The sequence below is a fragment of the Paramisgurnus dabryanus genome, chromosome 1 (assembly GCF_030506205.2).
Source record: "Paramisgurnus dabryanus chromosome 1, PD_genome_1.1, whole genome shotgun sequence".
NCBI lineage: Eukaryota > Metazoa > Chordata > Actinopteri > Cypriniformes > Cobitidae > Paramisgurnus > Paramisgurnus dabryanus.
In genome coordinates, this window is record NC_133337.1 from 27964414 (window position 1) to 27991259 (window position 26846).

Sequence of the window (26846 nt, forward strand, 5' to 3'; positions counted from 1 at the left end):
TTGGTTCATAATGGTTTTTTTTTCAAATGCTATCTAGTGTATGTGTCGGCATTGTTCTAAGATACTGTAATATTGTGGATTTAAATGAACTCTTTTTTAATTTTTAATTAACACAATTTACAATTTTGTTTTAATAACAGAAAGGAGGAGTCAACCAAAGACGGAGGTTTAATTCAATAAGCAAAACCAATGATTCTGTTCATTAAATCATTACAGTCAGAGCCGCTACTGGCCAAATGGGTGCCCAAAGCAGACTTTTACTGTGGTGCCCCTTTAGTTAAAAAAAAACAATAAAACTTTATTAAAATGCTTTTGTTATCATTTATAATTGTATTTTAATAGCAACACAAATTACAATTATACAAATATGCATTTATATTATAGCCTGAACCTGTGTAGCTAATGGACTTTAGCTTAACAGGGCTCCAGACTAACTTTTTTCACTAGGAGCACAGTGGCCCCCAACTAAAACTTTTAGGGGCGCAACGAGAAAATTTAGGGGCACACACCGTAAATCAACATGCTAACCAAATATTCACCTTTCTACTAAGTAATACACTGTATTACTAATAAATACTAAATAATGATAGATGCAGAAAGTACAATGTGCTGTTTTAAATTCAAGATCACATCACAAAAAAAGGTCAAATTTACTGGTCGCACATGTGCGACTAGATGTAAAATTCAGTGGCACACTCTCAAATTTTGGTGGCAAAATGCGACCATTTGGTAGCAGTCTGGAGCCCTGCTTAATCTCATGTGACAAAGCTACATGTCAGTATAAATCCAAGCAAATGTCTTTCTTGTAAGTAAATTAAAAGTCAGCTTTAAGAAAACAACAGATGTCTATTAACAAAAGCAAAAGTTGGTATGTATGGTTTTGTTCTCAATAGGCTAATACAGATGCGGCTGTAATGATTACAGTTATGGGATCTCAGAGAAGTTTAAGTTTTCAATTTGCCTTATTTGAGGCTTATATTCATACAGTTCTTCATACAGTACAGCAGAAATTTTTATTCAGTTCTGGTCTTGTAATATAATTTTTGACAGATTTGGTAATGCTCTTTTGTACTTAACTACCTAATGAATCATATCATTCACTATTTATGTATTTTTTTTACAAATAGATCAAATCATAAAAATAATGTTCAATGCTGGGAGTTTGAAAGAGATCTGAGTTTTAATAAATCTTAATGTGTGTTGTATAATTATTTTATCATAGAATTGAATCAATAAATTTACATGATTTACTCTGACTTTTATTATTAACATTGTGATAAAAAACTGATAAATAATGTGAATGAAGTGCTATTCTTTAAATAAATATTTACAATTCTTTGTTATAATATCATGATTTAGCACAAATACAAATTGTAAAATATTATAATTATTCATTTTATTATTAGAAAATAAATAATATTAATATGATATTATTTTCGGTTTGTTATTGGTAACAATTTACAATAAGGTTGTATTTGTTAACATTTGTAAGATAACATGAACTACCATTGTGCCATAATTCAAGGTAAGTTAAACCTAAAAAAAAATCATGTATATTTATATTTTTAATCACAGATATCAGAAACACTTTACAATAAAAATTTTATTGTTACTGTAGTAAATGCATTAGCTAACATGAACTAACAATGAGCAATATAGTTTTTCAACATTTAATAATCTTTGTTAATGTTATTTATGTTAGTCCATTGTGCATAAAATCATTGTTTATTTAACCAAGTATTATTTATTGTTAGTTAATTATTGCTTAATTATGCATTTATCTTAACAAAAACAACCTTATTCTAAAGTATTACCCTTTGATTTGTGTTATATCAAACTTTCTTTTAAAACATTATTTTTTATCATAAAAAATAGAAAAAATAATGCTAATAAAATTTTCTCATGATATGAAATTTAAGGCAGCAAAGTATTTTTTACAGTGTATTTAAACTCTAGCATAAACACTAAAGGCCGCGGTATACTTTTTTCCGCGTCCGCGTCCGGCTCGCGCGCGCACGCGTCCGCGCAGCTTTTCGAGTGTACTCCCCGCGGCTACACGCGGATGGCCGCGTTCGACACTATACGCAATACAAATGATTTCTTATTCAAATTATTAGTCTAACAGGCTGTCAGGGCAGCACTGATTTGGCGACATTTACAGTACATTAAAACATTAGGATAGGAGAAGAAAAGTAACTCATCCACCATTGCAAACACAGTTAGAACAAACAACAAGACAACAAAGAACAGCAATCAAACAAACATGCTCCAGAGCTTTCTGTTCTTGGAAGAAGTAAAAGTTAAAGAAGAAAAACGGTAGTGTGTGTGCAAATGCTGTCTATTTTCTTTGTATAATTGTTTATAGTGGAGTGCACTGTCTAAATATTTTCACGCGCATGCGCTGTTGTACGCGGACTGTACGCGCACTGTCCGCGCGGTCTCAAATTTTGGGCTGCACGCGGACGGTCCGCGCGGCCGGCCGTGGACCCTCTTGATGACGAAAATGACGTCATGCGGACGGCGCGCATACGCGGACGTCCCTAGTATACTTTCGGCTTAACAGCTCACTCCAAAATGATTATTTTATAAATAACTAGTTTAGCCAGACAGTTTTTTAGCAGTTCATTTGTTTCCACACAAAGCGTTAAACTAATGTGTAGCTAAAAACAGTTAAACAAACAGTTATTAATGCTTGTATTTATATAAATCTGCATGTAGGACATTGATGCTCAAAATAAACTGGGATGTTTCCAGCAAAGTTTCCTTTAAGTTGTTTGATTTTTGTCACTCTTTTATATCATATGTTTAATGTTCATATGAGGTAAAGGAGTCGTCGTGTTTCTCAGTGCTGACGTACTTTAATAAATATGGCAAGAATGAAAAATGTGTCCTGTGATTTGTCGCTGAAGCTCTTTGTTGATTTCCTCTCTTCTCTCTAATAAGGTAAAAGAGTCTTTGATTGGTTTGGTGGTTGTGTAGCATCTCTACATCTCTACAGGCAGCTGTGAGGAGCTTTCAGTCTTGAGTTGAAGAGCTGAAGAAGATGAAGAGCTGTCTAACATTCATTCTTCTGTCCTCTATATTCACACTCTCTACAGCTGGTACGTTTGTACAGTCAAGATGTCTATATGTTCATGTTATTTATTAGTACGTTATAATATATTTTGATTATTTTAATGTTTGCATTAATATAAAAGTTTTGTCTGATTCAGTGGTCAGTTTTATCTGTTATTAACTGTCTGTCTTCTGTCATCATTTACATTCTTTAATATTTTGTTTACAGACAGAATGAGGCTGGTGGGTGGCAGTAATTCTTGTGCTGGTAGGATAGAGATGTTTTATAAAGCAGAATGGGCAACCATGTGTTTTGATTATTGGGATTTAACAGCCACATCACTGTTGTGTATGCAGTTAGGCTGTGACAGTAATCCAGAAACAATACGTGGTGCTCACTTTGGACCGGGATCAGGAACAATTTGGAAGGTTAACCTTGACTGTAGTGGATCAGAATTCACAGTAATGACATGCAATAGAATGGCAATTTATGATCCTAATTGTAATCACAATGAAGATATTGGAGTTATCTGCAGAGGTATGTTTTTATTAGTATGACTGAACACATAATAAGTATTGATTGTTAATTAATGAATTGTGATGATAAACAATTATTGACAAGACTTTAACCCAGCTGCTGGGTTATTATAATCCATAGTTACATAACAACAACCCAGCATTGGGTCATTTTTAACCCAGCATGTGTTCTGTCTAATATTTAACCATTATGAGTTGAAAATAACTCTGTACAGTATGTGAATATCATGTTTTACAATATGAAAAATTGAAATTTTACAATATTACCCTGAAATTTTAGGACTTAGACTGGTTGGAGGTTCTCGCTGTTCTGGAAGATTAGAGATACCTCGAGAAAACACCTGGATGTCAGTGTGTGATGCTGTGTTTGATGATCAGGATGCAGAGGTTGTGTGTAGAGAGATGGGCTGTGGACCTCCTGTACAGCTGCTGGGTGCAGATACTTTTGGTAAAGGAGAGGGGCAGGTGTGGACACAAGAGATTCAATGTAGAGGAGATGAATATCAGTTTGATCTTTGTCCAACATCACCTTCACACATCAACTGTTCCCATGAAAATGATGTTGGCATTGTATGTGTCGGTAGGTGAACATAATTACTTTTACATGGTAAATTATTCATATAGCCTAAGGTTTAATTTATTTGCGTTAGTTAATGCAATGGGTTTCACAAACTAACAATTTGACATCTATAGGGCACCTATATTATGAATTAGCTCCAGGTCTATTAACCGCATTACAGTTCCGTATACACCAGGTTTAAATGAAATTACAGAAATAAAACACTGAAAGTAATCAATAAAAGAATGAAAAAATGTAAGTAAAAAATACTGATAACCTGCTAAATTGCAGTCATTGTTAAATGTTTGTTCACTATACATTAAATTGTTTAGTAGTAGGGGAGAACCGGGGTGAAAGTAACATGGGCCCTTATTACGGAGCCCGGCAGGCTCTCCTGATTTTGCAAAGTAGTTGATACGGACTACCGGCACATCCGGGAACTTGACTGTAAATTTCGTCACCGGCCCTTTTTTGGGGGAAAACAAACTAGACTTCTCATAGACTTCCATACAAAATAGTGGAACAAAGCAACGTTTGTACACAGCCGGCAGGCGTAAATAACTTAAGAAATCACTCAGATTAAACATGTCGAGTAATTATCTGTCCACCCTGCCTGCCATAGAGTGCGAAAGATACATTAACACATTTAATTTGGTCAATATAAAAACATGTCCCATTCATTCTCCCAGCGTCAAATTTGTGTAACAACGTTATCCAGTGATTGCTGGAAAATCACTAAGGCTAGTTGTATGGCTGGACAGAAAAGTGCACTCAGTACTGTAAATATAAAGACATAATATATAAATATGAAGTAACTTTCAAATATGAAGTAAAAACATCCACTGGGTTCCCTGTTGACTCGATGAGGTACGAGTAAATGTCCGGGTAAGACACCTCTGGCCACTGGGGAGCGTTGCGTTGTTACTCAAATGTGACGCTGTGAGAATGAAAGAACATGTTTTTATATTGACCAAATTAAATGTGTTAATGTATCTTTCGGGCTCAGGCAGGGTGGACAAATAATTACTCGACATGTTTAATCTGAGTGATTTCTTAAGTTATTTACGCCTGCCGGGTGTTTACGAACGTTGCTTTGGTCCGCTATTTTGTATGGAAGTCAATGGGAAGTCTAGTTTGTTTTCCCCCAAAAGTGGGCGTGAACCTGTTCAGAGACATTCTATGACTTTGCGCCGGTTGTGCGTATGTCCTCAGTACAACATTTCAATCAACAAATCAGATTTCAGAAATAAGTTTACAGTTTGTTTTAAGTTTAAGCTTACAACCAGGATTAGCTGTTTCTAGACCATTGTTTTTCACTTATCATGTCCCTCTGATTTTAGGGTTTGGTTATGGTTAGGGTTGGGGTTTGGTGTGGGTTTAGGTTTTATTTAGAAAAATGTTGTCCTTGGGTCAACACAATATGTTGCCCTAAGGACATCACCCACTTGACAAAATCAATTCGAGCGAGCCCGGCAGGTCACCCCTTGGAGAAAAGAAAACAAGACCCACAAATCCGTGATCACGGATTTGTTATTTATAAACTCCCCTCAGTTTATAAACCATACTCACAGATTATAAAAACTGTTCCCTATTTTTTACAAACCGTATGCACGAGTTAACATCCATGCTCTCAGATTTGTAAACCGTAACCTCCGTTTTTTTGCAATCCGTACCCACAAATTCATAAACCGTGCACACGGTTTAGCAAACTGTACTCACAGACGCTGATAATTGCATTATGTTAAAAATGTATTTAATTCTAATTTGATTTAATTTTAGTGTTCAAACTGTTGAAAAAATGTTTTATTCTCCACAATTCAAGGTTGTATTGTTGGCAATTAAAACATTTGATGTAATTTCATTATTTTTTGCAAAGATAAATGACAAAATGTGTTTTCAGTTACATAACAAGCCAAGGTCATAGTCATGTATATGAACTAAAAACAAGTGTAACACAAAAATCTATCTTGTTTTGTTGTGACAATGCACTACTTAAAAAAAAAACATTTATTTAAACAACAAATAAGATTAAAGAATGCTGTAGAGTTTTTTTTATAAATAATGCACACCCGCATTGTAACGGCTTCGCATTGTGCTCCATTAACACCTTGGGTGTGCATTATTTTCGATTAATTCAACGGCCCATCGTCAATTATTCCTTACTTATTTTGTTACTTTATTGCATTAGTTAAGGATAACTTACTTAGTGAAAAATTTTACAACATAAATAAATCATAAAAGCATCTTTATTTTTGTAAATTTCTTTGATTCATCTGTACTCTGTCTTTCAGACACACTGAGATTAGTTGGTGGTAGCAGTCATTGTTCGGGTAGAGTTGAGGTTCTTCATGAAGGTCAATGGGGAACAGTGAGTGATGATGGTTGGGATCTGAGAGATGCTGCAGTGGTGTGTAGAGAGCTGGACTGTGGAGAGGCTGTAGATGCACCAACGCAAGCTCATTTTGGAGAAGGGAAAGGGCCAATCTGGATTAATAATGTACAGTGCACTGGACAAGAGTCTGACCTGAGACACTGCAGAAAAAATAGATGGTGGAAACAGGAGGGTAAACATGCTAATGATGCTGGAGTCGTCTGCTCGGGTAAGATCTATATGTATGCTTTACATAAAACTTAAAATTATAGAATAAATACAAAACCTTCCTCCACATTCTTTTTCACTTTTAGACGTTTTCACACAATATTATTTCTGAGGGGTTCATTTGAATAATTTTTAAATGTGTTATCTATTATAACAAGAAGTAACTTGTTGAAATTGTAACAAACTACATGAATATTCCTCTTTTAATTTAAGCAATCAGGCTGGTTGGAGGTTCTCGCTGTTCTGGGAGAGTTGAGATGCATCGAGGAAACACATGGGTTTCAGTGTGTGATGCTGCCTTTGACCAAAAAGATGCAGAGGTTGTGTGTAGAGAGCTGAACTGTGGGGTTCCTGTACAGCTGCTGGGTGCAGATACTTTTGGTAAAGGAGAGGGGCAGGTGTGGACACAAGAGATTCAATGTAGAGGAGATGAATCTCACATTCGATCATGTTCATATACTTCACGTAAAGTAACCTGCACTCATGACAATGATGTGGGACTCATATGTTCTGGTAAATACTAATGCTGAACCAATAAAGATACCTAATATTATAAGCAGATACTGTCTTCTGAGAATATGTGTTTTGAATTAATCTCTGTGCAGGTTACTCTGACCTCAGACTGGTGAACGGCTCTGATATCTGCTCTGGTCGAGTTGAGCGTTGGTATTTCAGTAAATGGGGCTCAGTGTGTGATGAGTCCATGAATATTGGAGCTGCCAATGTTCTCTGTAGAGAGCTGAATTGTGGGATTGCTGTGTCTGTTGTGGGAGTGGACTGGTTTGGAGAGGGATCTGGTGAAATCTGGGCTGATGTGTTTGATTGTCAGGGGAGTGAAACAAAACTCTCAGATTGTTCAATCTCTTCATGGAGTCGAGCTGAATCCTCTCATAAACAAGATGTTGGAGTCATTTGTTCTAGTGAGTGAACTTCACTCTGTCATTAACATGAAGTTACTGTAGTGTGATCGTAATCAATCTGAAAATGTCAAATCCTTTCTCCAGATTCCTCTCTGTCTCTTCATGATGGTCGAGTGAGGTTGTCTGGAGAGAGAGAGTGTGAGGGTGAGGTGGAAGTTTACATTCATCAGGTTTGGAGGAGAGTTCTGCTGGACTCCTGGAGTCTCACTGAATCCTCTGTGGTCTGCAGACAGCTGGGCTGTGGCTCTGTGCTGAACTTCACTAACTCCTCTTCATCCAGTGATGAACACAGTTATGAGTGTGTGATGGGCTTCCAGTGCTCTGGGACTGAAGATCATCTGAGGAACTGCAGCTCTCCACAAACTCTCAACTGCAGCGCAACACAAAAACTATCAATCACCTGCCTTGGTCAGAATTATAATATCTGTCCAGATGATTCTATAAAATGGGTTACATATTTTTTTTGCTAACTCTTTGTCTGATCTCAGGTCAGAAGTCCATCAGGTTGGTGGGTTCTGGTGGAGATTGTGCAGGAAGGCTGGAGGTTTTTCACAAAGGCTCATGGGGTACAGTGTGTGATGACTCCTGGGATATTAAAGATGCTCATGTGGTGTGCAGACAGCTGCAGTGTGGAGTGGCTCTCAGTAATCAGCCAGTACCAGCCTGGTTTGGTCCTGGTTCTGGACCCATATGGCTGGATGATGTGAACTGTGAGGGGAATGAGACATCACTGTGGAGCTGCTCATCACGGGTCTGGGGAAATCATGGCTGTAAACATAAGGAGGATGTAGGAGTTGTGTGCTCAGGTAAACAATAACCTGTAGTCATAAGAAGTTAATGTGGTTAAAAATAATTAAATATGTTTTGATCAGATACATTAATTGTGAAATGTCACCAGACTCTGACTTGATTTCAATGATCCTTTTCAATCTAGAGTTTAAAGAGCTCAGGTTAACTGAAGGCTGTGAAGGGAATGTGGAGGTTTTCTACAATGGATCCTGGGGTAATGTTTGCTACAATCAGATGAACAGAGACACAGCGAGTCTGATCTGTCAAGAGCTGAACTGTGGAAGATCTGCCAGTGAATTCAGTTCTTCAGATGGACTGAGGTCTCAGAATTGGTTGGATTACTTTAAATGTCGATCAGATGACTCCACTATATGGCAGTGTCCATCTTCACCTTGGGGACAGAATGACTGTGGTCCAAATAAGGTTGTTAAAATCACCTGTTCAGGTAAGAGAGTACTTTCTGTTTTAGATGTAGATTGATATTTCTAAAAAAATAAACCAGATGACTGGGTGAGATGATCATTAAGATCCAATGCACAAAGATGTTGACTATTATACTGTTTTCTTCAGTGTTGTTTTAACATGTTTCAGTTTCCAAGGAAAAGACCCCTCAGACTCATCTGTCATGCTCTACCTCACCATCTCCATACCAGAGACAATGTTCAAGTATGTATATATGATTAAAAAAAAAACAAGTTCAAATGATTATTACAAAACTTTTATCATTCATCACTAATCATAAATATATATTTTATCTTTGTGTAATTTACATTTAAATCTCAGTTTGAGTCTCAGTGTGTTGTTGTAAATGTTGTTTGATGTGTGTGATGTAGATCATCTTCCTCTCAGACTGAGAGGAGGGAAGGGTTTGTGTTCGGGGAGACTGGAGGTTTATCATAACTCTGTGTGGGGTTCAGTCTGTGATGATCTGTGGGACATCAGAGATGCTCAGGTGGTCTGCAGGCAGCTGGGTTGTGGAGCAGCATTGAGTGTTGATGGGAATGAAGCGTTTGGTGCTGGTGAAGGTGTTGTGTGGATGAACAGAGTCGAGTGCAGAGGGACTGAGATTCACCTGTGGGACTGTCCTCATGTCCTGAAAAAACACACTGACTGCTCACACAAAGAACAAGTTAGACTCATCTGTGCAAGTGAGAGGAAAACACTGAGAAATCAATTCTTTATCATTTCAGCAGTTTCTTTAATATTTGTGGGGTTATTTTACAGACTTGTCAGTGTCGACAACTCCTGCAACAACAACAACAACATCAGCTTCTCCTTCAGTTTCTCAGACAAACAGGAGATCAGTGACTCCTCCACAAACTCCTCCTCTCTTCAATCCTCCAGTGGTTGTGATTGTTCTGGGAGTTTTGCTCTTACTGCTCTTAGTGCCGCTGCTGATACTGATTCAACACAACAGAGAGATGAGGAGAGGTACAGAGATCCACACATCACATACAAGTACACATCTGACATATTGAACTACATCAACATCAATCTTACTACAGTCTTGTTCAGTGTATCATCAGTCATGTGTTGTGTTTGTGTGTCTACACTCACAGCTCTCTCTAAGAGGAGACACAGGACTCAGACTGAGGCAGTTTATGAAGAGATTGATCACAGACACACAAACACACACAAACACTTCACTCAGAGAGGTGAGACTTCTGTCTTATTCAATCAAATCAGATGTAGAAATATTAAAGTCAGTCTGATGTTTGTGACTTGAGCTGATGTTCGTCTATTATTAGTAGGGGTGGGCCGATCCAATACTTTGGATCGGATATCGGATAGGGGTGGGCCGATCCAATACTTTGGATCGGATATCGGGTCAATACGGACCTTTTTTGCTGGATCGGGTATCGAAAAAACGGGGCCAATCCAAATCCGATACTGTGCGTTACTTGTGGTTGTTACTGTCATGCTACAGAAAAGTCAAACTATTATAAAAGCACCATAAATGTTATTATACACTATATTCAAAATCTTCCTAATATATTCAACAGCCTTATGCGAAAAACAAATGCAAATATGAAGATATTTAAGGTCACAAAAACTGAATGGTTTGGTGCTCGCCGAGTTAATACACTGGAGTAGCGTGAATTAAATATGTCATACACACACACACAAACACACACAAAAGCCGTATTTTAAACATCTGATTAAAAAGTCTTTCATGTTGTGACAGTTTGCGCAATTAAGTAAAAATGTACTTGAACTTTTTATTTGCTCAGTCGTATGTCCACTCAAAAACAATTATTAAATTTGTAAAAACACTTAAATTCTTTTAACTTGTATCTCATTAAAAAAAAATTCACTTGACATGATATTCTTTTGATTTTGTGCAACATGTTTTGTGTGTATATGTGTGCGTATATATGTGTTTATACACACACACAATTCTAAATGGATCAAGAAAAATACTAGTATTGGATCGGGATCGGTATCGGTCGATACTCAGAATACAGGTATCGAAATCGTATCGGTAATAGAAAAAGTGGATCGGCCCAGCCCTAATTATTAGTCCTGTTAAACCTCCGGCTTCAAACCACACAATTCCTCCACAGAGCTGCAGGTGTGTGTGTGTGTGTGTGTGTGTGTGTGTGTGTGTGTGTGATTATTTTTGGAGGTTAATGGGGAGGGGGGTTCATATGCTTGTAAGTTTATATGCAGGTGTGTGTGCGCTTCTTCCTGTCTGTTTGTCTTGAATCCGGTGAGAGATGAGTTCATGTCAGGATACAGGTGTGTGTTTGCAGAATGAAGTTAACTTATATTTTTAATGTCTAAATAATGTTTTAATATAAATCTAGATAAAATAGGTTGATGTGATATTCTTGTACTCTGTGATGTAAATGTAGGTTGAGGTTGTTTGTAATGATCAACATGTTTCTGACTCTTCTGCTTCACTTTAACAGGGAGTCTCATCTCTGAAGAACAGCATTCTGGATATGAAGATGCTGATGAACCTTTGTCAGGTCAGAGGACTGCAGTATTTTTTAATACAAGACCATTTAATTTACACAGTTCAATAATAAATATAAAAATTCAGCTCTTAAGTGAAATGTAAGGATTCTCAGAAATCCTACAATTTACACCACAGTTCTCATAAAGTACCACTATTTTTCCCCCCAATAGAATCCATAACTGAATATGATAATGATGTCCCCACCTGCAGTGACATAAAAGGTCAGTAACCTTGTGAACCGATCACATGATTTCATTGTTTGAATAAAAAGATATAGACCCGTAAGAACATATTTTTGGCTTTACATTGTGTAGCAGAACAGAAATTCACACCAGGATACTATAATGATGTCATCACTGATGGACTGTCAGCAGATTGTCAGACAGGTATAGATTTTTAGCAATATAGGTTGAAATATTAAGTAATTAAAAAAAAACATTTTTGTAAATTTTTTATGCCTATATGTTAAGTTTAAATTATTGTTTATAGTTTTTTGCAGTGTTAAAAGTTACATTTGTAGATAACACAACTGCCCTTTACTTTACTAATATAGCCCACCCGGAGGAGTATGTAAATCTATAAAATAATAAAAAATAAAGTAAAAAATTTGATTTCAGACATAGCTTTTAATTTTACTAAAGGTCTTATTTTAAACTATTTTCTTTCATTTAAATTTAAGCCTAGAAAAGATCAAATGTGTGTTCACTGATTATCTTTGTTTATATGGTCTTATATTTTATGTGTGTAGCAGACGTGCCAGAGAATTATGATGATGTCATCATTATCAGACAGAACATTCAAGGTATAAATGGTGAGTTGAACTTTAATCACTGCAGTTATGTTTCTGTTGCACATCTGGGCTGTGTCAAAAATAAACCCCATAACCTGGTTCATCATTCGCTATATTATTGCACTTCTAGTCCCCTTAAACGAGTAAAATAAGTGATCAATAACCGAGTGCGCTGATATTGCTGCTGGCGACATCTTGTGGCGAGATGCGGGAAATCATTCGCTGTGGATGGGTGACTGCCAGCCTTTGAGTGCTTCTCAATTGAGCCCGCACTGAGCCCGTATTGTTATAAAAAATTACAACATGTTTTAGAGATTAAAGCAGAGATGTTTTCTTTCAATTTATTCGAAATTAGTCACAAAATCCCAAACTGCCCATGTTATAAATCACTGGGAGATCAGAGAAGATTTGGTAAAATCTATTATCTTAAACTGCTCTTTTCAAAAACTTGGACACTACTACTATTAAAGGGTGAGGGGTTATTTTGGCCCTATCATTGCAGAAGAGCAAAGAGTTAACATTACTAAAGGTGTTAAACAATATTCTTTAAATCTGTTTATTTTATGCTTAGAAGATAAAATGTATTTATGTTTACTGATTATTTCTTACGTTTATGGTTTATGTGTAGAGGACGTGCCAGAGAATTATGATGATGTCATCCCTATTAGAAAGAACATTGGAGGTATAAATGGTGAGTTGAACTGTAATCACTGCAGTTACGTTTCTATTGCTAGTGAACTGCTTTAAAATGAGGGACAATCATGAGACATTAAGAAGTACAATGTGATATATTTTGGTTTCATTGTTTTTCTGTGCATCAGAGGGAGTTCAGGAGGAATATGATGACATAAGAATGCCAGTGAATAAAGATGTGTTAGGTAGGTTATTAACCATTTTTTTACTATTCAATGATTTGTTTGATAGCTCTTATCTAGATTTAATCGTGCTGTTAAATGCTTAATTCTGATTGTTTGGTGGATGTCTGTGTGTCTTTAACTAATTGCCTCACTAATCTAGAGACAATTACAACAGTAATGAATATGCATATGTGTTTTTGTTTTTAACAGACTATGAGGATGTGTAGGAGGAGTCAAATAAAGAGGGAGGGACTATTTGATCTAACAGCCCCATTGCCTATAAATCATAAATGTTTGAAGCTATAAGGAGATTATACGATCTACTGTTGCATGAACTCTTTATTGCCTTTGACATCAAATGTTCAATTACCATAATTATATTCACATAAAATTATAATACATTTTAATCTTTAGTATATTAGCTTATCATTTATGAATTACTTTAGTGCTCTATGATTTAATCAACAAAACAAAGATCACTTATTTAGTGTTTTATTTAAAACAAATATTTGTGATAAACAAACAGGTTTGCAAACATTGTACACAATTATCCATAAAGCACAGTTTTTGTATGATTTTTTTGCATTAAAATGGTTTAATGCATAATTTTAAACAAACATTAGTCTCATTTTGTAGTTTGCATTATTTTTGCTTGAATCTTTTGCAGCAACAGCTTCATCTGCAGGTTGGATTGACTCTTTTGTTTAAGTTCAAGTTGTACTTTATTTATTTACCGAAGGCATTTTTTGTTGCATCACTTACACTCAAAAAATGTCTGGGTTATTTTTGACCCATAATGGGTAACTATTGGACAGTACACACCGTTGGGTTAAAATTTACCCAATGCTGGGTTGTTTTAACCCAACTGCTGGGTTATTATACCCCATGGTTGCATAAAAACAACCCAACATTGGGTAATTTTTAACCAAGCATGGGGTCAATGAATCATATTGTGTTTTATAATGTAATACTTTTACTACATCATTTACTGTATGTCATTAGATAAATTGTCAGTTTCTTCTCCTCAAACCGCTCTTTATCGTTCCAGCTCCTCCTTTATCTTTTAATATTCTTGCTTCGTCTTCTGGTACGATGAAACTTTCTTCTGTTTTTTTCTGGATGAATGGCGTTTGAAATTACAATATAACTTAGATATCTCATTGTTTAATTATTTATTATTGTTAAATCTATAATTTTTACTGAATGAAGCTTATACCAGACAGTCATAATTTTGTGAGGTTTATCTTCACCTTTCAACTTGTGTTTTGATTTTTGCTTCATGACAGATGTTTGGTCAGATGTTGTGTTTAGGTTTCTCAGAAGATCTCAATGTCATGATCTCTTCTTTCTCTTTTTCCTCTTCATCCACAACTCTTCCTTTCCATCTTTTTCTCCTGTCCTTCTTCATCTAATAGTTTCTATTCAGTCAGATAAAGATGTTTCAGAAGCTTGGGATATTCCTCCTTATTGAATTGTTGACTGTTAAAATTTTCCATCACTCTTTGAGAAGTTTGTCATATTGATGTTTTCATTTCTCAGTCTCTTTGAAGGCAAATCACTGACTTTTAGAAATATGAAATATTACAGCAGATTTAAACAGATTCAAGCTGTAGTTTGTACAGCACAGATTTGTGATTATTAACACAAATACAGAAACAAACAATTATTAATCCATCGTCTTTTAACTATCACCACAAACATTACTAAACGTATCTTCTTTTTCTTATGACATTATGGGGCAGTTTACTAAAATGCATGTTTGAGCTGCCTTCATTTAAAAACACATTGTACTGACATCAATTTACCTTAGTGTTGCTCTCACAACAACATTTGTTTCATTTTTTATTTAAGTATCCAAAAAGATTATACAACAAAATGACATTCAAAGACTTTTAAATGCAGCAAGAAACCACACAAAAATATAACAAAAATAAACAACATAAATTTAACTATAAATTAACCTTAAAAAATAAATAAAAACGCAAATAAACAAACAAATCATAAAAAAAATATTATTACAGCATAACAAGAAGTTATACTTGTCAAATAAATGTAACAGAATTTTAACAGTTTTGTAATTCTTAGTTTTTGACAGATTTTTAATATTGTCCCAAATAATTCTTGAAATATATAAACATATTATCTATAAACAAAGATGGAGACTTAAAAAATGTAAAAAAAGATATTCAGTATTATCTTTAGAGGAGTTACAAAATCTTTATAAACTACTTTCACATTTAAATCTAGCACTTCAGTTAAAAGTTTAAAGCGGGTTACTTTAATTTTGGGGTGAACTGGAAATGTTTAGAAAACAGATCTAAAGTGTTTAAGAGTTTGTTGTCAAAAAGATCCACATTATTTCTTACAGACCAAAAAGGGGCAATTATATTATCAACAGATAACAAAATTGAGCATTTTTTATTATTAAATTAAATCTGACCAAGGTATAATGATGGTAAGTTACGGGTAAATTAACCATATGACAAAAACTCTTTTCATGATTATTTAAATTATTGAAAGGATGGAAGAGAGTATTGTAAAAATGTTTTGGATGACATGTAATACCATACTTACTAGCACCAAAACACAACATATGCAGGTCTATGCTGCATATCCAGCAGGGTAGCCTATACACTAGTTATGTTCAATATAGTAAAACTATGACTTAAGACATTAATAATTGAAATTGAACTTTGATTTTATCTTAAATGACCAAAATAAGTCAACAACCACAAACTTCACTTTATCCACATATATGTAACTCTGTTAAGCTTAAATAAACAGTTACGTTGAAATCATAGATTGTAAACAAATGATTCAAACACACAGTGCGCGCGCGTGTTGTTCGAGGGGGCGCGTTCATGTGTTTGATGCTTGAGATAAGCGCAGTAGAGATGAGCAGAAGAGTGTTGTGTGTTGTTGTTTCAATCATGACCGCATGGTGGCAGTAGAGGATAAATCTGTCTTACACTGAACGCTGCTTGCTTATAAATGCTATCTAGCAGGTCTAGTTATTAGCAGTAATAGTTATTAATTATACTGCTACTAGAGTGAGAATGGTGCATTGCATGTAACACACAAATCACATGCACTAATAATGTTGATATTATTATACAGAACATTTGTTACTAACCTGATGAGTTTAGGTATTGTAAAAAGACTCGGGAGATGCAGGAAATATCAGAGGTTGATGATAACATACTGCTGAGTCAAACAGGTAAGAGTTTAAAAAAATACTGAAGTTAAGTTGAGTGGGTGAGATTTTACAGTGGCTAAGATTCTGTGTCTGAGGTAGGTTGTGAGTGTTGCATTTCAGTTAGGCTCAGTGAGAATAATTTCACTTCAAGTGCAGAGAAATCAATTTATCAAAACCAGAGGTGTCAAGTAACGAAGTACAAATACTTTGTTACCTTACTTAGGTAGAAATTTAGGTATCTATAATCAGTGCTGGGCAAGCTACTTGGAAAATGTAGTGAGCTAAGCTACTAGTTACTTCACATTAAATGAAGCCTCACTACACTGAAGCTACCCCCCCTGGGAAATGTAGCAAGCGAAGCTACATCAATAGTAGCTTGCTACATCCAAGCTACTTTTTTATTTTTAACCAGTTTTATTATGTAATTATTTATTCAGTTTCAATTTATCATTTTGGTAATTATAGGCAATACAAGCATAATGTAGCCCTAGGTACTTCACATTTTGGGGCTGTTTGCTGGACTTATCCTACTCCCAGAATAAAATGCATGTTTGAGCTGCCTTTATTCAAAAACACCTGGTAATATTTATTGCATGTTTTTATATTAGCTTGGCTTGGTGACATAACCCAGTCAGAGGTAGAGCACGAGTCTTCACAGAATGCGAGTGGTAATGTTTTGTATGAATGAAGGCTGCACAACTCGAAAATACGGAACAAACAACGTCCTGTGTCGATTCAAATGACGCGCTTATTCTCAAATTCAGGACGACTTCAGAAATGTTTGGAAAATTGTAGCTTGTGTGGAAGCTACCTCACTACTTGGTCAAAAAAAGAGCTTAGCTTCCGAAAAGCTATTTGATTTAGAAAGCAGCTAAGCTACTGCCAAGCTACTTGTAGTGAAGCTACTGCCCAGCACTGTCTATAATTTAAGCGAGTAATTATTTTTCAGCCGACTTCTACTCCTTAAATTTTCATGCAATTATCTGTACGTCCTACTCCTTACATTTGAAAAATCGCCTCATTATTTTTATTTCATTCCGGCTTGTCATCATTAAAAAAGACCTATATAAATCCGGATAGAGTGAATTTGATTGTGGTTGGATGAGAAGTATAAACATATACCATTCCGACACCCTATTGGTTTGTACCCATCGCACCTGCACATGACACAAATCACTTCACACTTCAGCAAGTTCAGGAGAGAGAGACGTTTGAATAAATTTGTGCTTGGGATTGACAACGCAATTAATAATGTTGTGATAAGTATGCTATACTTTGTAACTCGTTACCAAGTATGAAGATCTTGGTGGCAGAAAAGAGAACTCAAGCGAATTGTCACAACCAAGCACCAGCGAAGAGGTTGGTAGCCAGGAAGACCAGCCAACATTTACATCCAGTAGGGCCATCTCAATTTGCGGCATTGGTGGTGGCACTTCCATCAGCTGCCTCATCTTGCAGTGTTGACGTTACTAATAATAATTATAATTATAAATATAATATAATAATAATTTGTTACATTTATATAGCTCTTTTCTGCAGACCTCAAAGTATTTTACATATGAAAGGGGGATTTCTCCTCACCACCACCAATGTGCAGCATCCACCTGGAGTTTGCGACAGCAGCCATATTGCGCCAGAACGCCCACTACACACCAGCTTATTACACAGCAAAATCACCAGTGTTAAATTTTCAGGGATGGTGTTAAATACACAGTGTTGATGCTGTTTTAACACTATCTGGTAATAAAATAACACTGCCATTGCTAGGCCAGTGTTATATTCACGACAGTGTCAGTGTAAAACAAGGGTGTTATCAGATTTCACTCTGAGCGGTGTAAATCAAGCCACGCCTCCACTAAACATTTCCTGTCAGGGATTTTACCGCCATTTTCTTTCACCGGAGGACTGAAGAGATCAGGTAAATCAGTCTCATAATATTCACATGGTTTGGCTAAATTAAACTGTTATTTCTCTGTCTGACTCTACGCAGCCATATGCCAAAAAACCTAAATAAGATATTTTTCCCATTTTATTTCCCCTTTGTTCGTTATTTGGTTCAGTTTAATCAGAGCTACCTTGTGTAACGTTGTTCCCTTGTTAGTTTAGTATAAAGTTAAACTGCTAGCTAAAAGTTTAAAACCAAGAAGGATAATATTAACAGGAGATATGAACGAAAGAATTGAACCATGATAAAACGCGACATGCACTACAAATTGAAGGTATGAAATTAAGTTAAATGAAAGCTCGTTTATTCACCATATGATGCTCGTTATGAGGTAATCATATAGGCTAGATACCGTGAGTTAACGAGGTCGTTTACATGCACGTGAGTGCACGGATATCGGTTAATTATTCAAATTACTGAAAAACACGGAGAAAACAGCAACCGCATTGTCATATGTTTTTCTAAGATGTATGCAAACAGGGGAAATATCGCCAAACCAACAATTAATTTTACCAAAACCTCACAATATATCATCATTTGTATGCACAGATTGCTGGATTGGATGCATTGTGTGTTGTAAGCTTTTCGTGGCACTAGATGTCAGACAGATGCAAATGGCAAATACATACAAAAGTGTAAAACGTGTAAGGCTAACGTGAACGTTTGTTTTTTTTCTGTCATTATAGATGCTAGTTTGGTGAAAGTTCACACTGAGTGCTTCAAATCATTCAGAAGAGATGCTGTTTTTAGGGCAGTTTATTAAAGAAGACCTGACATGGATGACTTCCAATGAGAAACGACTGCTAATACTTATATAAATTCATTACAGAAGGTAAGTTTATATATTTATACATATAAATCATTTTATTTGACATAACTGAACAGTTAACCAATCTTTTTATATGTAGTTTTGTACATATTATTATTATTATTATTATTATTATTATTATTATTATTATTAATCTGGAAAGAAACTCACATGACCTGCTGCCAACTTTAATAAAAATATATTATCTTCTCATACATCGTTTTGCTATTGATGTCATATTAAATAGCAATCAAATTGATTACTATTTTGAAAATGTATAAATGAAGATTCATATTGTCTTGAGTGCTGTTTTTAATATAAAAAGAATGTTGAGTTTTCAGAGTCTTTATTGTCATTTTTGTGATAGGACCCTACCAGACTATATTTGAATACGGCATACTCATGAATTCTGGAACTGTTATTCCTTAACCCAGTTTGGAGGATAAGAGCTTACCAACTAGTTATGTGAGTACACACAGTACATTAGTACTGTACACTGTCTCTAACATGATTTATTATACTGAGATGATTTTGATTCAAATAACGGTTAAAAATGCACCCTTTTTGGTATTTTCTTGACTCTTTTTGTCTTTGAAAATCTGCAGAAATATGCTGAGGTGATGTATTGCAAAATAGCCAACATACAACAATATGGATGACCCTCTGTCTGGTCAACAGGAGTTTAAATATGGTAAGTGTACATGGGTTTGCTACTTTTACGGTTTTAAAGTTTAACTGTATACTCATGGTGTTTAAATTCTGTTTTGCTAGGACGGGACAGTGATGTGGCAGCTCTTCCCTGGCTCATTCACCTCTTGCCTTCATTTGTGAAAGGAAGAAAGACTGGAGAGGGTCAATGTGCAACTGAAGCTACTGATTGTGCTATGTACGTTTTTTTAGTATTTTGTTCTAGTTATTTATTCAGCAGTTAGTTTGCTTGCATTGTTCACCCCATGTAAATGCATACAAGTTCATAAATACACATCAAATACACTCTTTTAAAACACTTAGGTGATGAGCATCAATCCATGCTTTGAGGGGGATGAATCGGCACAGCCCTGCCTGCACTGCGTTGGGAACAGAAGTTGCATCCAGAATTTTTGCATCATTCTGGACCAAAAAGCCATTCCCTCCATGATGAAGACCACTGATGCAGCCTTCCACTACATCATGAGTAAAACAACTACAGAACTAAATACCAGGTTGGAACGTATTTAAGAAAAATGAAACGTCTTTTGAATTGAAATGTCTGTTTTGTTATGGAAAAATCTTTAGTATTGTGAAGGATAAGCATTTCTGCCTGCCAGTAAGGTAATTGCAGTGTATTTTAATGTTCAAGTTTTGAGTAGGGTGGCTAATTTTTTTTAAACTCTCATTTGATATATTAAAGACCTTATAATAAGTGGTTTTCATGTCACTGCGCTGTGGTATAAGATAACTTTCATTATTCCATACTGTATTCTGTTTCTAATTGTAGCTGAGGTATTTAAATAAGCATTGTTAAATGCAAAGTGTTGTGTGTATCAATGTAAATATTAAATGTGATGTACTTTAATAAAAAGAGGTTTTGCAATATTTCTTGCCATTTGTCTTTTATAGAAACAACCCATTAGCAACAAAAGTGGCTATTAATCAGTATTTTAACACTTAACATTGTTGAATTCACATTACACTGGTGTTGACCTTAAATTAGGAGTGTTAATTTTTAACACTGTATTTCTGTGCCAACACCAGTGTAGTGTGGAAACAACAATGAATAGTGTTGAACAAAGTGTAAAATTTAACAATATTGAGTGTTAAATTAACATATAATGAGTGTTGTTAAATTAACACTACACTTTTGACTAAATTAACACAGTGTAGTGTGGACACATATACACACTTTTCAAGTGTTAAATTTGACACCCTGGGTGTTATTTTAACACCAGTGATTTTGCTGTGTAGTGGAGAGGATATAGCCAATTAGTAGATATGGGGATGATTAGTAGGCCAATGGGCAAGTTTGGCCAGGATGCCGGGGTACACCCCTACTCTTTTACGAATGACATCCTGGGATTTTTAACGACCACAGAGAGTCAGGACCTCTGTTTAATGTCTCATCCGAAAGACGGTTCTTTTTGACAGTATAGTGTCCCCGTCACTATACTGGGGTGTTAGGACCTACACAGACCACAGGGTGAGCACCCCCTGCTGGTCTCACTAACACCTCTACCATACAGCCTATTGGAAACTCTTTGTTGCATGTTTTGTTCTTAGCTGATGTAGATCCTGATGTCGATTACCATGTTGTTGTACATACAAGTGTTTGTTACATATTTTAGGTTAATGTGATATTGTTGCCATTAGTTATAGAATCGAACATAGTACATACCAGGAAGGGATCAGGATTATGAGTGGTTTTTTTTTAGTAATCAATTGGATTAATTATTCGTTTTGATAGCACTGTTTATTGTATTCAGAAAACCACAAGGGTAATTGTTAAGCCTGCCCCGGTTACACTACTTTTCTTGTCCCTTGCCCTTTCAGATTCCTGCTGCTAAGCTTGGATGTACATTTACATTCCAATAAATGTTATTGATGGCATGCCTCTGAAGTTTGACTTTTGGCATTATTACAATCATAATAGACAACTAATCAACATTAAAATTTGAATATAACATTACAGTCATTATGGCCTTTTGAAAAAAGTTTTTTTTTTGAGGAGGTGGGGTAGTGCATAATAGGCCCCTGTGTGTGGCCTTAGCTTTATTCCTTACATTTTTTCCTTACATTACGTTTTCTCTTCTACTTTAGGTAGTTTTGAAACCAGTACTTTTCCTTGAGTAAAAAGCTTGAGTTGATACTTCAACTTCTACAGAAGTCTTTTTAAACCCTTTTATCTATACTTCTACCTGAGTAATGAATGTGAATACTTTTGACACCAGTGGTCCAAACATGAAGCACAGTGAAGATTCTTCATATAGACACGGGACAATATGAAATGATGCTTTGATTGACAGTTCTCCCATCTAGTGGATACATTAAGTATTACAATATTGAATAGGCAAAAATGCTATTTTGATAATAATTTGTAAATTGATTACAATATATTCAGCAGATGTGTTGATTGGTTTATTTATAAAATAATTAAATATGTAGAAATTATTTTTTTCTATAGACAATGGAGCGTTAGCAATACATACTTACATTTACTATTAAGAAGATATTTATAGATTATCTATTTTGACACTATAATTTTAATTTACATATAGTTTTTGTTTGGTAAAAGTAGTAGAGCTTTATGTTTAATTAAACACATTATATTTACTTTTAAATGTTTCATGCAATTAATTTATGAAAGTGTATATAAAGTGCATCTGTGTGTTTGAAGTGATCATTAAGTTTCCTGTACATCTGCACACAACAAGATTTGATGCTGAATAGATACTGAAGTGTTTCATTTATTTGATGTAAATTTATCTTCACTCTTGCAGGTGTTTGTCTCCTCTGAACATGGAGGGAGGAGCGTCGTTCATCAGCGCTGACGTTCTGCTGATATATATGGAGAAAATCAAAAATATCTCTTCTGATTTGTCACTCAAGTTGTTTGATGATTTCCTTTCTTATTTCTAATAAGGTAACAGAGAGCGTGATTGGTCTCTCTCTCTCTCTCTCTCTCTCTCTCTCTGTCTCTCTCTCTTTACATTGACTTCTCATTATTCTCTATCAGTCTGTGTGTACAGTAGAGGATTATGGAGATCTGTCTCACACTCATTTTACTCTCCTCTGTAGTAATGGACAATATTGCTGGTAAGTACACACTTGAGACATATTACACATTGACATTGAAATATTTAATGGTAAAGTTTAATGTTTTTGCTCTGTTTCACATGTCTTAGACTTAAGTGTGAGGTTGGTAAGTGATAGCAGTCCTTGTTCTGGTAGAGTTGAGGTTCTTCATGATGGTCAGTGGGGAACAGTGTGTGGTGACCGCTGGGATCTGACAGATGCTTCAGTGGTGTGTAGAGAGCTGGGCTGTGGTGAGGCTGTAGATGCACCAAAGTATGGTCACTTTGGACAAGGATCAGGACAGATCTGGCTAGATGAAGTGGACTGTAGTGGATCAGAGTCCTCACTAAAGAAATGTAAATCAAATGGGTGGGGTGATCATGACTGTCAGCATAATCACGATGCTGGAGTCATCTGCTCAGGTGAGCTTGAAATATTACCCTAGTGTTAATGTTAATGTTGTAATCTTACTGTCACAAGATGTACACATGTAATTAGTCTGAATAGGTTTTTAGTTAAGAAGAGAGTTCTTAAATTTTGTGTATTAAATGCATAATTGATTCTTATGAATTTGAAAAAAAACCCATGAAATGTATTGGCTTTTAAAGGATTATTGCTGTAAATATCATTGTTCAAATAATAATAACAACAGTGAAGACAGTATTATATGTGTATGATTTCTTTGTTTAATGCTTGATCTATATTTTATTTTAAAAATGAAAAAGCACCCAGACTTTTTAATTTAATATATGTCACTTGTGTTCTGAGTTTCAAGGTTCTTCATGGAAGAACTGGATTTCATCATCTTCTGTGTTGTTCATTCTGTCTATATAAATAGGCGATAAACGCTACAGTGGGTCAAGTCTTCTTGCTGGTTCTCATTTGTGCTCTGGGAGAGTGGAGATGTATTTTGGAGGAAGATGGGGCACAGTGTGTGATGCTGTGTTTGATGATCAGGATGCAGAGGTTGTGTGTAGAGAGATGAACTGTGGGGTTCCTGTACAGCTGCTGGGTGAAGATACTTTTGGTAAAGGAGAGAAGCAGGTGTGGACACAAGAGATTCAATGTAGAGGAGTTGAATCTCAAATAAACTTCTGTCCAGAACAATCTTCATACAAGAACAACTGTTCACATGACAATGATGTGGGACTGATTTGCTCTGGTTGAGTATAAATATTTGATTTCCTCTTCACATATTTTAGAATAAAAAAGAATAAACAAAGAAATAAGTTTTACTACTCTATTCTTATGCTTATCTAATTTCATACTCATTTCAGGTTACACAGCACTCAGACTGGTGAACGGCTCTGATATCTGCTCCGGTCGAGTTGAGCGTCAGTATTTCAGTAAATGGGGTTCAGTGTGTGATGAGTGCATGAATATGAGAGCTGCCAATGTTCTCTGTAGAGAGCTGAATTGTGGGATTGCTGTGTCTGTTGTGGGAGTGGACTGGTTTGGAGAGGGATCTGGTGAAATCTGGGCTGATGTGTTTGATTGTCAGGGGAATGAAACAAAACTCTCAGAATGTTCAATCTCTTCATGGAGTCGAGCTGAATCCTCTCATAAACAAGATGTTGGAGTCATTTGTTCTAGTGAGTGAACTTCACTCTGTCATTAACATGAAGTTACTGTAGTGTGATCGTAATCAATCTGAAAATGTCAAATCCTTTCTCCAGATTCCTCTCTGTCTCTTCATGATGGTCGAGTGAGGTTGTCTGGAGAGAGAGAGTGTGAGGGTGAGGTGGAAGTTTACATTCATCAGGTTTGGAGGAGAGTTCTGCTGGACTCCTGGAGTCTCACTGAATCCTCTGTGGTCTGCAGACAGCTGGGCTGTGGCTCTGTGCTGAACTTCACTAACTCCTCTTCATCCAGTGATGAACACAGTTATGAGTGTGTGATGGGCTTCCAGTGCTCTGGGACTGAAGATCATCTGAGGAACTGCAGCTCTCCACAAAAGCTCAACTGCAGCGCAACACAACAGCTGTCAATCACCTGCCTTGGTCAGAATTACAAAATCTGTCCAGATGATTCATTAAAACGTATTTATATAGTTCCTTGCTAACTTTGTGTATCTGATCTTAGGTCAGAAGTCGATCAGGTTGGTGGGTTCTGGTGGAGATTGTGCAGGAAGGCTGGAGGTTTTTCACAAAGGCTCATGGGGTACAGTGTGTGATGACTCCTGGGATATTAAAGATGCTCATGTGGTGTGCAGACAGCTGCAGTGTGGAGTGGCTCTCAGTAATCAGCCAGTACCAGCCTGGTTTGGTCCTGGTTCTGGACCCATATGGCTAGATGATGTGAACTGTGAGGGGAATGAGACGTCACTGTGGAGCTGCTCTTCACGGGTCTGGGGAGATCATGACTGTAAACACAAGGAGGATGTAGGAGTCGTGTGCTCAGGTAAACAATAACCTGTAGTTATAAAGTTAATGTGGTTAAATATAATTAAATATGTTTTTGACAATTTCTATAACCTATGATCTATAACTTTGATTAGATACATTAATTGCGAAATTATTAATTGTTAAGACAGAACCAGACTTTGACATAACTTTTCTTTTCAATCTAGAGTTTAAAGAGCTCAGGTTAACTGAAGGCTGTGAAGGGAATGTGGAGGTTTTCTACAATGGATCCTGGGGTAATGTTTGCTGGAATCAGATGGACAGAGACACAGCGAGTCTGATCTGTCAAGAGCTTAACTGTGGAAGATCTGCCAGTGAACCCAATTATTCAAAAGGACTGAAGCCTCATAATTGGTTAGATTACTTTAAATGTCGATCAGATGACTTCACTTTATGGCAGTGTCCATCTTCATCCTGGGCACCAAATCACTGTAATGAAGATGAAGTGGCCAATATTATCTGCTCTGGTGAGATGAAATTTAAGCAACTATTACCAGTGGTTTAATGAGTTGATTGTTGTGTTAAGTGAGGAATTACATTTTCTCATGTTATGATCTCAGATAAGGTGATTCATGAAGTTCCTCGGAGTCGTCTGACATGTTCTGCATCACCATCTCCTCATCAGAGACAATGTTCAAGTACGTTTTTATGATAACAAAAAAGTTTTTAAACTATTTTTAGTCTAAGCTATTACAAATGAATATTATATATTAGTAAATATTTGTATTCCATATTCATATCTGAATATAATTAACAGCCAATATTTTATTTACTAACAAATGATAAACACATTTGCTATGTACGTATATTCTACTTTTAAATCCCAGTTTAAATCCTCAGTGTGTTGTAGTAAATGTTGTTTGATGTGTGTGATGTAGATCATCTTCCTCTCAGACTGAGTGGAGGGAAGGGTTTGTGTTCGGGGAGACTGGAGGTTTATCATAACTCTGTGTGGGGTTCAGTCTGTGATGATCTGTGGGACATCAGAGATGCTCAGGTGGTCTGCAGGCAGCTGGGTTGTGGAGCAGCATTGAGTGCTGATGGGAATGAAGCGTTTGGTGCTGGTGAAGGTGTTGTGTGGATGAACAGAGTCGAGTGCAGAGGGACTGAGATTCACCTGTGGGACTGTCCTCATGTCCTGAAAAAACACACTGACTGCTCACACAAAGAACAAGTTAGACTCATCTGTGCAAGTGAGAGGAAGACACTGAGATAAATGCATTTCATTTTAGCTAATTACTTCAATATGTGTGTTTTTTCTTAATTTACAAACTTTTCAGTGTCTACAACTCCTGCCACAACAACAACATCAGCTTCTCCTTCAGTTTCTCAGACAAACAGGAGATCAGTGACTCCTCCACAAACTCCTCCTCTCTTCAATCCTCCAGTGGTTGTGATTGTACTGGGAGTTTTGCTCTTACTGCTCTTAGTGCCGCTGCTGATTCAACACAACAGAGAGATGAGGAGAGGTACAGAGATCCACACATCACATACAAGTACACATAGATCAAAAATAGATCAAATACAGAACTTACTTATTGATTCAAATTTGGATTTTTTATGTATGTCTGAAACTTGGTTGACTAGCAAATGTTCCTACTGATTTAATTAACATACCAGGATATACATGTTATAGGAAAGACAGGCCGAAGGGAAGAGG

General features: G+C 36.1%; 1 protein-coding gene and 1 long non-coding RNA gene across 3 annotated transcripts in view; both read left to right on the forward strand.

The window, feature by feature from the left end:
* The first annotated feature begins 2826 nt into the window (after positions 1–2826).
* The window catches only part of LOC135774810 (scavenger receptor cysteine-rich type 1 protein M130-like), a 28864-nt gene continuing 4844 nt past the window's right edge, over positions 2827–26846 (forward strand). The window contains exons 1-19 of the mRNA XM_073812715.1: positions 2827–3101; positions 3284–3592; positions 3872–4171; positions 6442–6750; positions 6963–7262; positions 7355–7669; positions 7754–8095; positions 8158–8475; positions 8604–8903; positions 9050–9124; positions 9292–9600; positions 22895–23206; positions 23623–23946; positions 24062–24376; positions 24461–24802; positions 24867–25184; positions 25354–25653; positions 26065–26379; positions 26467–26655. Coding sequence (XP_073668816.1) covers positions 3044–3101; positions 3284–3592; positions 3872–4171; positions 6442–6750; positions 6963–7262; positions 7355–7669; positions 7754–8095; positions 8158–8475; positions 8604–8903; positions 9050–9124; positions 9292–9600; positions 22895–23206; positions 23623–23946; positions 24062–24376; positions 24461–24802; positions 24867–25184; positions 25354–25653; positions 26065–26379; positions 26467–26655 — 5350 coding nt within the window. The 5' untranslated portion in view covers positions 2827–3043. The remainder of the gene's footprint in view (positions 3102–3283; positions 3593–3871; positions 4172–6441; positions 6751–6962; positions 7263–7354; positions 7670–7753; positions 8096–8157; positions 8476–8603; positions 8904–9049; positions 9125–9291; positions 9601–22894; positions 23207–23622; positions 23947–24061; positions 24377–24460; positions 24803–24866; positions 25185–25353; positions 25654–26064; positions 26380–26466; positions 26656–26846) is intronic.
* LOC135779187 (uncharacterized) lies at positions 17919–20507 on the forward strand. Of its 2 annotated transcripts, XR_010544698.2 has the most exons (6): positions 17919–18181; positions 18895–19040; positions 19384–19481; positions 19622–19707; positions 19788–19902; positions 20028–20507. It is a non-coding gene; the product is annotated as an uncharacterized lncRNA (long non-coding RNA). The 2 variants fall into 2 exon arrangements; XR_010544697.1 differs by lacking the exon at positions 17919–18181 and having other exon boundaries at positions 18188–19040.